The sequence below is a fragment of the Vanacampus margaritifer genome, chromosome 2 (genome assembly GCF_051991255.1).
Source record: "Vanacampus margaritifer isolate UIUO_Vmar chromosome 2, RoL_Vmar_1.0, whole genome shotgun sequence".
NCBI lineage: Eukaryota > Metazoa > Chordata > Actinopteri > Syngnathiformes > Syngnathidae > Vanacampus > Vanacampus margaritifer.
In genome coordinates, this window is record NC_135433.1 from 5452036 (window position 1) to 5470628 (window position 18593).

An 18593-nucleotide genomic window follows, 5' to 3' on the forward strand; every position below is an offset into this window, starting at 1 on the left:
AAAATATTTTTGTAAAACACTTAAATGCAAAATTACAAAATTAAAATGAGTCAGATTAGTTGAATAATCGATTGAATAATCGATTGATTAATCGATTGATTAATCGTTTTAAAAAAAAAAATCGATAGGGACAGCACTAGTTCCATTCCACAACGGTGCACAGTAAACTCTGCGGAAACTTTAATACGTTTCAAAGATAAGGTTCCATTGTATGCTCGTCATTCAAATAATCTATTGTTAATCCCTGAAACTATGATTGGACTTTTGTCTCTTTGCTTTATATTAAGAAACTTAATCAAAATTCGACTCACCTTTTTTTCGCCTTCAATCTCACGGGCGAATGCTTGGCGGCACTTTGATCTCCGGCGGGCTTTAAGGGGCTCTTTGAAGCTGGCTTTGCTAACCGCCACTTTCGACTTGTGTTTCCATCGATCTGTTTCACCCCCGTATTTGTTCTGATGTTCAAAGCGCCTCCGAGCATTCACACAGGGGCAAGGCCACTGAGCCCACATGCTAAAGAGAGGAAAAGTAATCCAGAATTGAAAAAAGTTTATTTTAATGAACACAATTGGGCTTGACATCTGACTGAAGCATACACATGACTTCTTTTTGGCTTGACAGAAAGAATATACACTGTTTATTCCGATTGAGGTGATTATATGGAGCATTATTAGTCCATTTGGTCATTCAGTTTCTTTCTAATCGCAATACAAGGCTCCATGTATTTTACAGAGAGACAGAGGCCTCTCCGCAGCTCTTAGCAACTCTTGTTTTTCTTTCCCATAAAATGATACCACTCATTGTGGTGAGGCGTGCCTCCAAATTGGAGCATCAATAGTTGGGTTTTCCACACCAGTTCAAGCTGGTGCAGTCCTAACCAAGGCTTGCATGAACCGCACGCGAAAAAGACATTTGTTGAACCAGTTTAAAATTAAACAAAGAATTCAAGTAATGACACACGATTTAATTAAGTTAATCCAAAGTGAATATATTAATTTGAATGAACTCGTAATTAACTCATTTGCTCCCCAAAACGTATAAATGTGTTTTATTTTAAATATTACCAGTGTCCCAAAGACGTGTTTATACGTTTTTTTCAGAGGCTGTATCAAAGCCTTCTGTATGCTTTTGCATTAAAAAAAAACATATGAATACTTAAAAAAAAAACATTTAAAAAAACATAAACAGGTTTTATTTTAAATATTACCAGTGTCCCAAAGACATATTTCTACGTTTTTTTTTTGTTTTTGTTTTTTTTTATGTTAGAGCATACAGACAGATTTGATACAGCCTCTGAACTGCAGAGAGCAGTTGAAGCAATGGTAGTTATTACAAAAACGGCCAGCAGGTGGCAGCAGAGTATAAGAGATCAACCAAGGCCATGTTGCAAAAAGCTCTTTTCCCCACAATGATGAAACTTAGCTATATTCTAATGCTAATTCCTGAAAAACGGAAACAGATTTAAATATTTTTTTCCTGTTGAAAGAAGAGACTCTAATCTTTCTTTTAGTAGGTTATTTGTTTTTATAGCAATAGAACACAATATTCTGTGGGCCTTGCAAAATCAGTCAAAATCCAGTAAAACAGCTTGGAGTGAAGGGGGTTGCTTCAGTGAAAATGGCTGGGAGTGAATGCGTTAATTTAAATTTAATATATTCACTTTGGATTATCTTAATTAACTTAACATATCACTTTGGACTGACTTAATTCAATCGTGTGTTACTACTTGCAGCGATTTTATTAAGTTGGTCAACAATTCTGTTTAATATTAAATTGGTTCAACAATTTACTTTTTGGAGTGTGATGAAACCTGCTCAGATGAGAGGGAAAACTAAAACAACCAGAACAGTCCAGTTGTGAGCCCTGAAATGCACTGAAATTAAAATGTTTATTTTCCTTGGGCAGATTGAAACCGAAAAATGAATTTCTGCACTTATGACGTGCGATGGACAATCAATTTGTTTTGTTGTGAAATAAACTGCATGAATGAGAATATTCACAAGCAAGGCTCCATGGAAACCCGGCTATGAAATGCATTTCTTTGTTTTCCAGCAAAATGATGGCCAGTTCACAGTGATCCAGTTGGTGGGAATGATGCGCGGGATCTCGGCCGGCATGAAATATCTCTCCGAGATGAACTACGTGCACCGAGACTTGGCCGCGCGCAACATTCTGGTCAACAGCAACCTGGTGTGCAAAGTGTCGGATTTCGGCCTGTCGCGCTACCTGCAGGAGGACACCTCGGACCCCAGCTACACCAGCTCCTTGGTGGGTACACCCCGTTTGATTGTCACCTATTAACATCACGTCAGTCAAACCCGTTCTGAATCTGCCTGACAGTTTTCTATTTGACGAAGTGCGCGACCTTTCCCAGAGTTCACCATCCTTCTCTTCATCCTCATCATCATCGGTCCTCTTTGCGGTGTTCTGTAGTCTCGGGCCGCGGTCCTGCTTCTGTCACATCTTCATTAGTGTGGAGACGAGCCTCCTCTGGGAAGGCTCCTCTCTCGTTGACATGCCCGGAGTGCAGGGAATCCAAAGGGCACGGCGTCCTCTCATCTGGTGACAGCTCCCATCTCTTCCGCCTGTCTTCCTCCCTCCTTCTCTTTTACTCATCGTTCATTATTACGCAGGCATCATGGGAGGCTTTGGCTCCTCATTAACTCCTCCACACCACAGATCTGTAATTATCAGCAGCCATCGTTAGTTCATCCACTGCCTCTCCTTTTCCTCATTCAAAACACATTCAGATAGACACAACACGCTTGTATGGCTGGTTGCGTGTGTGGCAAAAGTGTGTGTGGGGCAGGTGTTCCTTTCGTCCAATTTTACCTCATTTACGGCGCTTTGGGATTTTTGTGTGAACTAGCTTGTGTTACTGGGATTTTTACAGGTGTGATGACACTTTGGAGGAAAAACAAAATTCTGTTGTTAGGTTCGTATGACGCAAAAATGTGTAAACACGTTTTTAATATTTTGTCCTTCACTCCCAAAAACATATTTAGACGTTTTTGTATGTGTGTTTTTTATGCAACAGCATACAGAAGGCTTTGATGCAGCTTCTGACATGAAGAGGTGGCTTAAAACAATGGTAGTTATTACAACAACAAAAAAGTGCCAGCAAGGTGGCAACAAAGTATAAGAGATCAGCTAGGGCCATCTTGCAACAAACTATTTTTGTCAGTGTTTTCATCAGGAATGTGAATATTGACAGCTTGGTTAGCTGTGACGAAGACGGTTTGGTTAGCTGTGACGAGATTGACTTGGTTAGCTGTGACAAGGACGGCTTGGTTAGCTGTGACGAGATTGACTTGGTTAGCTGTGACGAGATTGACTTGGTTAGCTGTGACGAGGACGGTGTGTTTAGCTGTGACGTGACGACTTGGTTAGCTGTGACGAGGACGACTTGGTTAGCTGTGACGAGGACAACTTGGATAGCTGCGACGAGGACGACTTGGATAGCTGCGACGAGGATGACTTGGTTAGCTGCGACGAGGATGACTTGGTTAGCTGTGATGAGGACGACTTGGTTAGCTGTGACGATGACGACTTGGTTAGCTGTGACGAGGATGGCTTGGTTAGCTGTGATGAGATTGACTTGGTTAACTGTGACGAGATTGACTTTGTTAGCTGTGACGAGGACGACATGGGTAGCTGTGACGAGGACGGCTTGGTTAGCTGTGACGAGATTGACTTGGTTAGCTATGACAAGATTGACTTGGTCAGCTGTGACGAGGACGATTTGGTTAGCTGTGACGAGGACGGCTTGGTTAACTGTGACGAGGACGGCTTGGTTAGCTGTGACAAGATTGACTTGTTTAGCTGTGACGAGGACGGTGTGTTTAGCTTTGACGTGACGACTTGGTTAGCTGTGACGAGGACGACTTGGTTAGCTGTGACGAGGACGACTTGGATAGCTGCGACGAGGACGACTTGGTCAGCTGCGACGAGGAAGACTTGGTTAGCTGTGACGAGGACGACTTGGTTAGCTGTGACGATGACGACTTGGTCAGCTGTGACGAGGACGACTTGGCTAGCTGTGACGAAGACGACTTGGCTAGCTGTGACGAGATTGACTTGTTTAGCTGTGACGAGATTGACTTGGTTAGCTGTGACAAGGACGGCTTGGTTAGCTGTGACAAGGACGGCTTGGTTAGCTGTGACTAGATTGACTTGTTTAGCTGTGACGAGATTGACTTGGTTAGCTGTGATGAGGACGACTTGGTTAGCTGTGACGATGACGACTTGGTTAGCTGTGACGAGGAAGACTTGGTTAGCTGTGACGAGGATGGCTTGGTTAGCTGTGATGAGATTGACTTGGTTAACTGTGACGAGATTGACTTTGTTAGCTGTGACGAGGACGACATGGGTAGCTGTGACGAGGACGGCTTGGTTAGCTGTGACGAGATTGACTTGGTTAGCTATGACAAGATTGACTTGGTTAGCTGTGACGAGGACGATTTGGTTAGCTGTGACGAGGACGGCTTGGTTAGCTGTGACGAGGACGGCTTGGTTAGCTATGACGAGATTGACTTGTTTAGCTGTGACGAGGACGGTGTGTTTAGCTTTGACGTGACGACTTGGTTACCTGTGACGAGGATGACTTGGATAGCTGCGACGAGGACGACTTGGACAGCTGCGACGAGGACGACTTGGTTAGGTGTGATGAGGAAGACTTGGTTAGCTGTGACGAGGACGACTTGGTTAGCTGTGACGATGACGACTTGGTCAGCTGTGACGAGGACGACTTGGCTAGCTGTGACGAAGACGACTTGGCTAGCTGTGACGAGATTGACTTGTTTAGCTGTGACGAGATTGACTTGGTTAGCTGTGACAAGGACGGCTTGGTTAGCTGTGACAAGGACGGCTTGGTTAGCTGTGACGAGATTGACTTGTTTAGCTGTGACGAGATTGACTTGGTTAGCTGTGACGATGACGACTTGGTTAGCTGTGACAAGGAGGACTTGGTTAGCTGTGACGAGGATGGCTTGGTTAACTGTGACGAGATTGACTTTGTTAGCCGTGACAAGGACGACATGGGTAGCTGTGACGAGGACGGCTTGGTTAGCTGTGACGAGATTGACTTGGTTAGCTGTGACGAGATTGACTTGGTTAGCTGTGACGAGGACGATTTGGTTAGCTGTGACGAGGACGGCTTGGTTAGCTGTGACGAGATTGACTTGGTTAGCTGTGACGAGATTGACTTGGCTAGCTGTGACGATGACGACTTGGCTAGCTGTGACGATGATGACTTGGCGGTGACAATGGCTAGTTGGCGGTAACACCGACGACTTGGGTCTTGATGCGCAAACTTCCACACATAACATAGGGATTGCAACCACCCCGACTAGACAAACACAACAGACTAAATACACCAACACTAATGAGACACAGCTGGGGAAGGAAAGACACAGACAGGTGGATGTGGTTAGACATAACGAGACAAGAAACCAGGAACAAAAGACAAAAAAACACCAACCACAGACAAAAAACTAAAATGGCAATGAGTGTCATACCATTCTAAGTCCTACTTCATTTTATACTATTTTTGTGTGTGTTTGTTTTCAAAGCTTGTAACTATCCAATCTTAGTGTTTTATTAACACAAACAGAATTTATTTTTTATTTTTTATGTCTTTTACCAAACAGTGATTCTACAGCTTAAAAACCTGACAAGATAAAGAAAAAACAAGATCAGCTTTGGATTCTGCAACCCCAAAATATGTTTTAAACAGCTGTCTGAACGAACTCAAGAAAAATTGTGTTCCCTAGTGTAATTCGATAAACCCACAAAGTCTAATGAGATCCAACAAAAGTTCTATTCTCAAGCATGGTTAAAAAAAAAAATCACATACAATTTGTGTGACTAAAATAGTCAAGTACATACTGTACAAGGTGTTTCAAAAAAGTTCCAGGACTGGGTAAACACGATATGTACGTCAAACCCAAACTACACGTTTTCCGCTTTAATGTGTGCAAGACGATCAACAAGCAGAAAGACAAATGACAATTCATGCTTGCACAAAATGCCCTGAGCATCTGACAGTTCCTGGCCGATAGGCACATATCCTCCAGGAGCAAATTCCCTGCTCACCTGACCTGGCTCAGAGTCATTTTTCTTTCAAAAAAGGGGCCATCAAGGGGCCCCATTTTTGAAGCCATTAAAATGTTCGGGACAACGGCACGGGAAAGCATCTCGGAAGATTCCTGTACGGGCTTCATTCAGGTGTGGCAGTCCTTTGAGTCTTATCTGGCATCCTTTTGTTTTGGATTGCCAGTTTCTAAGAATGCTTTTCTGAAGTTACACCTTTCCTCAATTTGCCTCAGGGACAGTTAATGCAAATGATGTATTCTTGACACTCTGATTATACAGCATATTGGTACTTCTGTGGCAATTCGGTATATATTATGGATGAATATGAATATTAATACCTTATGCTATAAAAGGGGGCTATTTTAGGACTGCCTTGTGATGTATTTTGACACATGCAAAAAAACTGAGATCAAAAGCATGCAGGTAATAGCCTAGTAAGTTCACTGCCTGGAGGTTCAAAAGAAGATTTCTTTAAATATAAGTTTTAGTTCATTTAAATAAAGGTGAAGACAGGAAAATTAATCAAAAACAAGTTTGTAACTCTCCTACTTCACGTTGCTTTATTCCACATTTCCTTTCATCGTTCTTAACAAAACAATAATAGGTTTCACTTTCCTTGTCTCACTTTGCCTAATATATTTAAGGCGAACATGCAAACAAGCTTCAGGGGACGTTGGGAGTTTGCGCCTCATCCGCGGGGCTCCGCAGCGTAATTAAGCTATTCACGGTCCCCTTCCCTCCGTCCCTCCCGTGACCTGCTCAGCTATGACCTGTCGCAAACCAATCAGCAAACGAGGCTGCCGCCGCAGACATGGCCGAGGGAATCGGCGAGAAAATTAAATTGCGCAAACATGCCGTGATTTACATTGCCATCGACCTCCTCCTCCCCCGACAAATTAATCACATCTTTTCCGACACTGCTTTTTTTTAAATTCTTCTTTGCGGTCGTTGGCACAGCAATTACGGTGCATGCGGTGTTCGCGAGGAGGGCCCCGCCGGTCATTGTGTTTAATGCGGACATGGGTTCGCACTGAAGCAACGCTGGGGGTGTTCACATCCAAAGTCAACCCCAAAAACTTTTTGGGACGATCGCATGTTCTATGCAACCCCACTAGTCTAAATATGGCATTCTGGTTAATATTGCGTTAGTGGAATATGAGTTAAGCGGCATTTATCTTATTACTAAATTATACAAAATCTTAAAATAAGAAAATTCTACTTTTACAACCCGAGTTCAGGGCCTTTGATGTTGGTTAGTCATCCTTAAACCGTGGGCAGTATTTTATTTTGAAATGGCTTGGTCAGAACCAACAAAAAGCCCAAAAATGGTCACAATAACGCCTAGGGGTTAAATGTGAAAAATGTTGGTTTTAAACCTCATAGTACTTAAAATTGTCTGTTAACACTCAAGGCTAAGACTGCTTAGATAATTAATCATATGTATCTTAAAATAAGCAGAATTATTTTGAGTAAAAAAATTACTTCTCAAAGCAAAATAGGCAAATTGATGTTAAATTCAAGAAAATATAGCTTACTCAAGATTTCAGTTTTTGCAGTGTGAGACACTCAAATCTAATGATTAAAGGTGTAATGTGTTGCTAATTTAAACACACATTTCTTGCGTTTTGAGTTTTCTCTTAAAATAAGTTTACTCCTGTAAAATATAAAAAATAAAACATCTTCACTTTGTTGATAAGGGATACGTACTCTGACATTTCCTTCAATCTACGCTGACATAACATTGCTAACTATTCTATGGCACCGTAAATCAAAACTGAAACTAAATTATGCAAAATCTTAAAATAAGAAAATTCAACTTTTACAACCCGAGTAAAATATAAAAAATAAAACATGAACTCTTTGGTCCTTCCTCGGGTCTCCTGACGGCCTCACGACTCTGGCTGGAAGTGTTCGGTTTAGGTGAACGGTATGGGATTTTTTAATAGGTTTTAGGTGAACTAATGAATACACACACACTCACACGCACGTACACACGCATGCACATAATCACCCACATACAAAAAAAAGGAGAGCAATGAGGATGACATGTCAAATCGGTAAAATTACCGAATGAACAATACTGAGCTCTCCAGAAAAAAAAAAAGAGAATTTTTTAAAAAAAAAATTAAAAATAAAACATCTTTACTTTGTTGATAAGGGATACATACGTACTCTGACATTTCCTTCAATCTACGCTGACATAACATTGCTAACTATTCTATGGCAGCGTAAATCAAAACCGAAACTCCATTTCTGACCGTTTTCGAATTAGACATGAGTACATTGTACTAGTCATAATGTTGTGATTGGTTGTTGCATATACATTACGTGCGGCTTTTCTTGCTATTGACTCAGCTGATGATGTGGAAAACCCATCATCGCCTTTCCCGTTCTGTCAGCATTACTCGGCGTATGCATATTTCTGTATGTCGGCGGGCATATGTGTGTACTGTCGGTCCATGGCATCCTCGCCCCCCCCCCGCTCCTCCCCAGGTACCTTTTTCCTGTTGCCGTGCTTGTTTGTGTCATTGAGGCTGAGGGAGGTCGAAAGGCGAGGTCACGCGGAGCTGGCAACAAAGCTCGTCCGTCAAATCCCCGCGACCCGATCGACGTTCTCGCGGCTCCGCTCCAGCGCTCGCGCAATGTGAAATGCGCTGCTGTTTTCTGTCACTTGGCTGCTTGCTATTTGCATCATTTCTCCCTCTCTCTGGCCCCGGGCTCCATTTTGACTTGCATATTATTCATGAAATGCAAGTTGCAGGGCCAGCTTTTTTGATTAAATGGTGTAAATGTCCATATGACAACTCTTTTTGTTGGGTGCCAATGTAAAAGGTTGTTTTTTTTTTTTTAAAAAAAAGGGGAAAAAAAGAAGACCAGCATCTGACTGACTGAAGTCATAAACAGGATTATTAAGCAGTTATAGTGTAGGCTCACTATTTTAACCGTCTGATCTTACAGCCACAGTCACATTCATCAATATTTTGTTGCTAACATTTATTAAACCGAGTTGGAATAAGCACAATATGATGCGGTACACGTATTTATGCAAATAAATATTTAGCCTGCTAGTAAGTAGCATTAAAGGGGGGAAATCAACCTTAAACACTTATTGACAATAATATATTATATGTGACCTCACTAGTCTAAGCATGACATTCTGATTAATATTACATTTGTGGAATATGAGTTATGAACTAAATCCAGCCATTTTTATCCATCTCAGGGGGCGGCCATTTTGCCACTCGCTGTCGACTGAAGATGACATCACAGTTGCTCAGGGCTCAGGCAACCACCAAACATAGCGCACCTGTTTTCTGAAGCTGCGCGGTGATTGGTTGTTACCTGAGATTTGAGCAACATTGATGTCATTTTCACTCGACAGCAAGTGGCAAAATGGCCGCCTTCTGATATTGGTAAAAACTGTTGGATTTTGATGCTTAACTCATATTCCACTAATGCAATATTAACCAAAATATCATATTTAGGCTAGTGGGGCTGCATAAAAACACATTGGCAAGAATTTTGGGGGGTTTGAGGTCCCCTTTAACCATAAAAATGAACCCCAGTCTCAGTTTTGACCTGCTACCGCCAGATGTTATTACTGTAAGTGCTGCTAAGAAAGCTGTGATGGAATTGAAAGAAGTCCTTCCATTTCTTTTGTTTTTCTTCCCTTTGTTGACATACGCCAAGGTAAAGAAAAAATATTTTGTTCCCGCTCTTGTCAGTCATTTTCCCTCTCAGATTTGACAAGGCTGAACTCCTCAGGCTATTTGTCATGTTCAAATAAAGAGCCTTTGTTTACACATGCAAAGACGTGGGTTAAAAATATGCTGCAACATAAATTCAGCGTTAAATGCGTCGAAGCAGGCGCCGCGCTGCTTGAGAAGTTTATGTAGTCAAACGGCTTTGCTCTTTCTTAGCATGGGCTGACTCCAAACCGTCAAATTGGTGACGTGCACAGATGCTTCTTTTCATCCGCCAGTGTAAACGAATGCAAAGTGCACATGTGGCGAGATGGTCCGCCTCTCTCCTGCATTCGATCCCCCCCCCCCACCGCGATAAGCATGAGTCACCGGTGCAGTGACCGAACCGACGCGATCTGTATCTGGCCTCTCCACCTCGACAGAGGCTGGAAGCGTTGCTTCTGGGAACCGGATACCTGAAATGCGGCAAATTTATACCTGCTGTGAACTACAGTACTGTACTGAACATTGCAAATCACACATAATAGACAATATGGGGAAAATAAAAATGACTATAGCTACCATTTGGGGCAACTTTCCAAATGCTCCGCATTGATTTCCCCCCCGCCCATGACATGCCGCTAGTAGACCTTGATTCACCATCTGTGGATAATGCCATGCAGGCCTTGAAGGCTTTGTGTTCAACTAGATCAGGGGTGCTCCAGTTCGGTCCTCGAGAGCCCCTACCCAGCCTGTTTTCCATGTTTCCCTTCTGCAGCACAGCTGAATCTAATGATCAGCTCATCAGCAAGCTTTGCAGAAGCCTGATAACGATCCTGATCATGAATCAGTTGTGTTAGTGGAGAGAAACATGGAAAACAGACTGGATAGGGGCTCTGGAGGACCGAACTTGAGCACCCCTGAACTTGATCGTTCAAGGTGGATTTTTAATGCTGATCTAATTTGAATTAGAACAGAGGCATGACTTAAAAAAATTCTGCTACTTTGGCCAAAATCCAGAGAAAAAAAATAGCATTTTGTATGAACTCATTCAAACCCAAAAGCGTGTAAACATGTTTATTAATAATTTGTCCTTCACTCCCAAAAACGTATTTACACATTTTGTATGTTTTTTTTTATTTTTATGCAAGAGTATACAGAAGGCTTTGATGCAGCTTCTGACATGAAGAGATGGCTTAAAGCAATGGTAATTGTTACGGAAAACGTCCAGCAGGTGGAAGCAGAGTATAAGAGATCAGCCAGGGCCATGTTGCAACAAGCTCTTTTTGCCAATGCTTTCAACAGGTTGTGAATAATGATGAAACTTAGCTATATTCTAATGCTAATTGCTGCAAAATGGCGACAGATACAAAAATATATATTGTTCCTGATGAAAGAAGAGACTGTAATCTTTCTTTTGGTAGGTTCCATTATTTGTACAACAATAGAACACAATTTTCTTTGGGCCTTGCAGTATCAGTCAAAATCCAGTAAAACAGCCGGGAGCGAAGGGGGTTGCTTTAGTAAAAATGGCTGCCATTGAATGAGTTGAGAAAAAAACAAAACATATTTTAAATCTCTGAAACGGCTAATTAAAATTTTAGGAATGGCTTTTAATTGCAAAATAAATATCTATTTATTGAACCGGAGTGGCGCACCGGGACGGGCTCCATCAGCCATTGGAGGCTGTCCACGTGACAACCTCGTCATATTTCCAAGATCGTGTTGTACTTTTTTTCATTTGTGGCATACACATGCTTCTACTAACTATCAAAACACAAAATTAAAATTTAAAAATCTAAATGTATTTTCATGCAAAGCCGTGAGAGATACGTAATCATTCATAATGGGTTTATTTGACGGTCGTGGCTTGACTGGCATTGAGGCTGCATTTCCCAGCATGTCTAGAGGCACCACCACTGATTTGACTAAATCTGCCAGGCATCTGATTCTTATGAATCTGTGTTTGGTTATTTAAAAAAAAAAATCCAAATCTGCCACAATGTCATGATTTGACCAAATCATAACCAAGAAACAGTAACAAAAACCCTTTTTAATGTTTCAAATGAGTGGCTTGTAGGGGGCGTGGCCTGCCCTGTAACTATTACTTCAAATATAGTGAATAAGAGAATAATCAGATCCATTAATACCGTGCTCCAGTTTAAGACAAATTTACAAGAGCATATTTGCCTATTTTCCACATGGTGTAAATGAATTATCAGGCCAAGGTCACTCTGAGATGAGCACGGAAAAGCTCAAATGAAACTGGACACCGTTCCGTTTAACGGATCCAGCAAATAAGATGATCCTAATTCAAGTTAGCACATCAGAACATGCAGTTGATGTGTAAGGTTTCGCAAATGGAATGTTTCTAAAGTTGCGCAATTTGGAAAGCAACCAAACTCGTCAGAGAAAATATGCTTATCAAAATATATCACGTACTGTTCAAACCTGTACGATGTATGTGGTTATAACAACGTATAATAGCTAACTTTGAATGAAAGCCAAATTCACATCTCATTTTGTACTACAAATGTTAATCCTTTTTTTTTATTATTATTTTTTTTACAGGAGAGCTCAGTATTGTTCATTCGATTTGACATCATCATTGCTCTCCTGTATTTTTTTTTTTTTTTAAAAATCCAACAAATCAATTAAAAAAAATTTAATAAATGTTTTTTTTTTTTTTTTTTTTTTTAAATACATATACATATATATATACACACATACACACATATATATATATATATATTGTATGTGGGTGAGTATGTGTATGTGCGTGCGTGTGTGTGTGTGTGCGTGCGTGCGTGCGAGCGTGTGTGTATTCATCAGTTCACCTAAAGCCCATTAAAAAAAAATCCCATACTAATAATATAATATAATAAGAAATTGCCAGATGCAGAAACATCAATGTAAGTTATCACGATGTAGTGGCTCTCGCTAACAGACAGAATTAAGTAACCGGAATTAGGTTAAAAAATTCTATATACGTAGACCATGTTTCTATAAATTTTGATATTTGGTTTTTATTTGAGGCAGATATTTTTTCCATTAAAATGTGATTTATGAGGAGGTTAGACCATTGGTCGATATTCAGAGTTTGTTTATTTTTCCAGTTAACAAGAATTGTTTTTTTAGCGATAGTAAGGGCTACAAGTGTAGATTGAAATTGTTTATGTGGTAAGTCAGTTATTGTTAGGTCACCTAGCAAACACAAGTTTGGAGATAAAGGTATCCTACAGTCCAAAATAGCGGAAAGTTTTTCTAAGACTTTAGTCCAGAAATACATAACCGGAGTACATAACCATAAAGCATGAACATAAGTGTCTGTAGTGTTTTGTAAGCATTGGAGATAAATGTCGGAGTCTGAGAGTCCCATTTTCTTAATCATATATTGAGTAATGTATGTTCTGTGAATAATTTTATATTGGATAAGTTGTAAATTTGTGTGTTTTGTCATTTTAAATGCGTTTTCACAAACTTGAATCCAAAAGTCAGGTTCCGGTGCTATAGACAAGTCTGTCTCCCATTTCGAGATGGGTAAAGACATTTTATCAGTATATGAAAGTAACTTATATATTTTTGAAAGTTTTTTTGTTCATTTGTTAACAAATGTTAATCCTGGCTACTTTGCCTCTTCCTAATGAGCTGCGAAGCTGAAAAAAAAAAAGTGTACTTTTCATCATCAGGAGTTGGATTTCTTCTGCTGAGAAATCAAAGCAAATAGATATTTCTAATGTGTGACCACATAGCGGTCATCTGGAAGATATTTTCTCAAGTATAATAATGGAGTTTATTGGGCTGTCAATCATTTTAGCCAAGATTAACCTTGGGAGGCACAGTGTGAAGTACACATTTTCGATCTCGATTTTTTTTCCCTTACATAGAGGGTCGGTCGGGGTGGCTATTTTGAGCAATTTTATACTCCTTGCTCAGGCATCATGTGGATATTCCAATAATTCATTAGTGAATATACTTCACTAGCAACATGCTTTTCTTTTGCAACTCTGCATGACCTGACCAAAGATGTGTTAAAAGACCCGTGTCCATTTCGTCACCAGACATTCCCGTGGGTGGCTTGGAAATCTAACATCTCACACTCGCACGCACGCACACACACATTATCACCCACATACAAGAAAAAAAAAAAGAGAGCAATGATGATGACATGTCAAATCGGTAAAATTACCGAATGAACAATACTGAGCTCTCCAGAAAAAAAAAAAGAAAAAAAGAAGGAAATCTAACATCTCACCGTGCCTTTCCTCTTTCTTTTTCCCACCCTTGCTTCTTTCCATTCTTCATCTTGCTGTCACTCTTCCTCTGTCCAAAAGCGTCGCTCCATCCCGCTCACTTTGGGCCGACATCCGGGAGCGACGGTCGCTCTAAGGATTTCATTAAAAAGATGTTGATGGAGTTCTCTCCCTGGGCAAATAAATGTGCTCAAGTCCATTTGAGGGTGCATTGTTGGGAAATGGATTACTGAATTGGAGAAGTGAAGGAAATAGGAGATGGGAATTGCAAAGTGAACAAAGATTAGTTATAAAGAATGCTGAATTCCGAGTCTGTCTTTTTTAGGGTTGCGTAATAGTGATGACTCTACTTCAAAGGGTGTATTTACTTCATTTTACGTTGGTGCATGCGTACTCCAGATGTACTGTCTGCCTTTTTTTGTTGTGTTTTGTTACTAGCATCAACATAATTTGTCTCACTTTTATTGATGCAGTAAATGTGTCTTAACATTGACTACTTGGGAAATGGACCTACAAATGTTGCTTTGACTGTTTCAGGCAGCACAAACTGCAGCAAAGTGTCCTCTTTTGGTTTATGTCAGCATTTTGATGCACTCAAGGATTTTTTTCTTTCTAGATTGATGTCACCTCTTACTCCTTTAGACAGTATACTAGTTGTCATGAATCAACAATATTTATTTGTATTTATTTATTTGACAATGGATGCCAGAATGTTAGAATGGTAACTCGTGCAGAAGTGGGTTGTTCGAGAGGATTGTTTGTGTCTGTATGGGAATGTTTAACCCTGGAGAACCCACGGGGTCAAATTTGGCCCCAATAAATTCTGCTACTCAAATAACAAAAACATTTTTTTTTTTTTTTTTACAAATTCAACATCAAAAGTCCAGAGTGCCACTTCTGACCCCTGCATGGGGCCATCTAGTGGATGAATATTGCACTTACATGTGCCAGAGTGGTGGTGACAAGATGGCTGGCAACGTGCTGTTTTGTTGAGCTGGAAATCAATCCAAACAAAACCATCTTCTCAGCAAACCATCAGATGGTAAAATTGTGTTTTTTTTTGTTAATCTATTTCATATCATGTTGCAGAATGCCTCAGAGTATGTTTTATATATATATATATCTATATATATATTGATAAATTAGCAACTCTGAGCTAGTTAAAAAAAAAAAGGGACCAAAATTGAAAAAACATTTATTTTGGTGTTCAGTGAACTTATAGCAGTCATTTAATGTATAATTCATAATTTTCCAAAGAAGAAAAGGGTTCTTGTCTTCTCCAGGGTTAACCAGGTAATGAGAATTATATGAAAATGTTAAGCAATTACGCAACCTTTGTCGTTAGTACTCGTTATTTTGCTGTTTTTATCACAAAAAAATCTTGCTAGGAACCCGCTGCAATCGGTGCCTGTCACGGTTGCTTATCCCGTCCCCCCCTGTGTTGTCTCACGACCACGTTGTTTTTTTCACGGTGGCCTAAAATGGGATGCAACTGTCCATCTTATTTGGCCTCAGTTGTGTGAATCTGCTTTCACTTTTAATCAAAAAAAAAAAAAAAAAGCTGGTTGTTCATATCTACACAGCCATCCCGCCATAGCCAATCGGAAGAGTTTTCTCCAAGCTCCGAGGGCCTCGCAAAGCACTTGATGTTTTTCTGTTGACACAAGGTCTGTTTTAATTCCCATCATCACTTTCCCTCCACCCGACTCCCCGTGGTATTAACATCGTTCTCTTTTTACTGGGGAAAGTGTAAAACACACTTTTTTTTCCTTTTTCTTATCTTTTTCTTTTTTTTCCCCCTTTAGAGCATGAGCCGTTCAGGATTTATGAAACCAGGATTTTTTGGCAGCGCTATCACTGGCCCACAGCAGTAATTACCAAAGAGGTTTGCATTGCTGCCTCCCGACCCGGCCGCCGAGGAAATATTATTACTTGTGGGTCTCTTTGTAAAGTCGGTGTCTTTACCCGGGCCGGCTCGTATCCAAGCAGGGTGCCCCAGTGTGAAACTTGATATTAATATTGAGCAAAGACAGGAGCATAAATCAGTGAGAAAAAATAAATTGGAATATGTTTAGAAATGAAATGTTTTCCTCCAGGTTACTCTTTGTGTACGGTGAAACCTTTTAAGTGGACTGCACCCAAAATCTTCATATTTGCACCACATTTTTTAAGAATGCCTTCATTTGTTTATAGTTGCACACAACGTTTCCTAAATGCGAGAAAAGACCACTAAGACTGCTTAAAGAATGTTTAGGAAATGCTGCAACCTTGAACAAACCCTGACATGCAATTCGTGAGTAATTTAGCATTTAGCAAATCTTCGCGCCTCAGTGATATTACTTAAGTTACTTGAAACTTTTTAGGGGGTTTGCTTTGTATCTGAGACGGAAAAAAAGGTAAGTATCCAGAAGTCTGCATTGTAATGATCGAGATAAGAACGATGATACGGTGAAAGCATTAAAGTCACTTGATCTTAACTCCTCTATTGATCGCTCCTCTCAGTGTTTGATTCACTGTTAAAAAGTAGAGTGCACACTCCTTGGATTGCTGGACTGTTTATGAACTGGTTGGCTTGGCAATTCAGGATGTGTATTTGTGTAAGGGTCGTTCAAAAAGTTCCGAGCCTGACCCTGAAGGACTCACAGAAAGGAGACAGTTGACATCGGTGCACTTGGTGCAACGGTGCTGAATCATTGCTCAGAAGAGGTGTCCGGATCCCTTAACCCTGGAGAACCCAATAACCCTTTTCTTCTTTGGAAAATTATGAATTATACATTAAATGACTGCTATAAGTTCACTGAACAGCTAAATATATGTTTTTTCAATTTTAACCCTTTATTCCCTAATTTAGGATTAGGGCAAAATTTGACCCTTTGGGATTTAGGGGTATCATTTCGAAAAATCAGAATAACAAAAACTGTCAGTAAACTATTTAGAATTTTAGAAAAAAAAAACATTTTTACAATCTGATGGTTTGCTGAGAAGATGGTTTTGTTTGGGTTGATTTCCAGCTCAACAAAACAGCATGTTGCCAGCCATCTTGTCACCACCACTCTGGCTCATGTAAGTACAATATTCATCCACTAGATGGCCCCATGCAGGGGTCAGAAGTGGCACTCTGGACTTTTGAAGTTCAATTTGTAAAAAAAAAAAGAAAGTCTTTGTTATTTGAGTAGCAGAATTTATAGGGGCCAAATTTGACCCCGTGGGTTCTCCAGGGATTTATACTGGGCTTGAATATAGTCTTTTTAGAGTAAAATTTACTATTACTATTGAGGTATCATTTCGAAAAATCTGAATAACAAAAACTGTCAGTAAACTATTTAGAATTTTAGAAAAAAAAAAAAATTTTACCATCTGATGGTTTGCTGAGAAGATGGTTTTGTTTGGATTGATTTCCAGCTCAACAAAACAGCATGTTGCCAGCCATCTTGTCACCACCACTCTGGCTCATGTAAGTGCAATATTCATCCACTAGATGGCCCCATGCAGGGGTCAGAAGTGGCACTCTGGACTTTTGAAGTTCAATTTGTAAAAAAAAAAAAAAAAAAAAAAAAAAGGTCTTTGTTATTTGAGTAGCAGAATTTATAGGGGCCAAATTTGACCCCGTTGGTTCTCCAGGGTTAAAAACACCTCCACTGCACACATGACCTCATTATTGCTATCAAACCGGCGGCTATGTATGTATATGTAAATGTCAGATGGCGCCAAGTCTCCAGAATAGGCGGGGGCGGCGTAATAATTGAAAGCTGCATCTGGCTACAGCACCTGCAGCTTGTGCAAGATCACAAACGCCCTTAGCAGCCCCTCTACACTTCCTTCTTGATTGTTTCCCTTAACTGTGTTAATACTGAAGCGTCGTACTGTCCAGTAATAGTTTTTAGCTTTTCCAGGTCGTTCATCACGATGATGCCTTCAGAATCCCAAAACACAGAAGCCATTGCCTTGCCAACAGATAGACACTCTCTTTAGGAGTGGCGAATCAAAGTGTTTTTCCCCTTCTTGCTTTGAAGTTTCGTGGTGAACCCACATTTCATCTGCGTTATCATCAATCTGCGACGGATGTTCTCGGGTTCAACCTTGAAACCAGTCAAACGTGTTCTGGAAATGTCCATGCTGGTGAGTTTCTGCTCTGCCGTCAACATTCTTGGGAACCGTTTTGCAGTCATCCCTAATGGTCGTATCTGACTGAACAGCAAAGGCTCGCAAGGGCGTGTAGCAAATGCTGTTTTTGTTTTTTGTCAGGGTACGTTGAACATCGCTGACCAACAGTCGTCACAGTCCATTTTCAGCTTCAAAAATTCTTGGCGACAAGGAAAACTATTGAAACTGTTGCCGAACGTCTGCCAAATGTTTTAGCGATGGTTTGTTATAATGGTCGCAAACCATTTTTCTTGTTGCCAAGCAATTTTGAACATGTTCAAAATGTTTTGCTGACAAAAAACATTATTGAAGCTGTTGGCTTACGAATGAACTTTGCGATGGTTTGCGACCTTAAATGAACACTAACCAAAAAAAACGATTCCGTGCGCACACCCTCACAAGACTTTGCCGCTCCTGCTCT

At 40.4% G+C, this 18593-nt stretch overlaps 1 protein-coding gene across 3 annotated transcripts in view; it reads left to right on the top strand.

Annotated features, from left to right (window-relative positions):
* Positions 1-18593, top strand: part of ephb1 (EPH receptor B1) — a 275249-nt gene that overhangs the window by 234436 nt on the left and 22220 nt on the right. For all 3 annotated transcript variants that reach the window (XM_077555878.1, XM_077555879.1, XM_077555880.1), the window contains exon 12: positions 2053-2268. In XM_077555878.1, coding sequence (XP_077412004.1) covers positions 2053-2268 — 216 coding nt within the window. The remainder of the gene's footprint in view (positions 1-2052; positions 2269-18593) is intronic.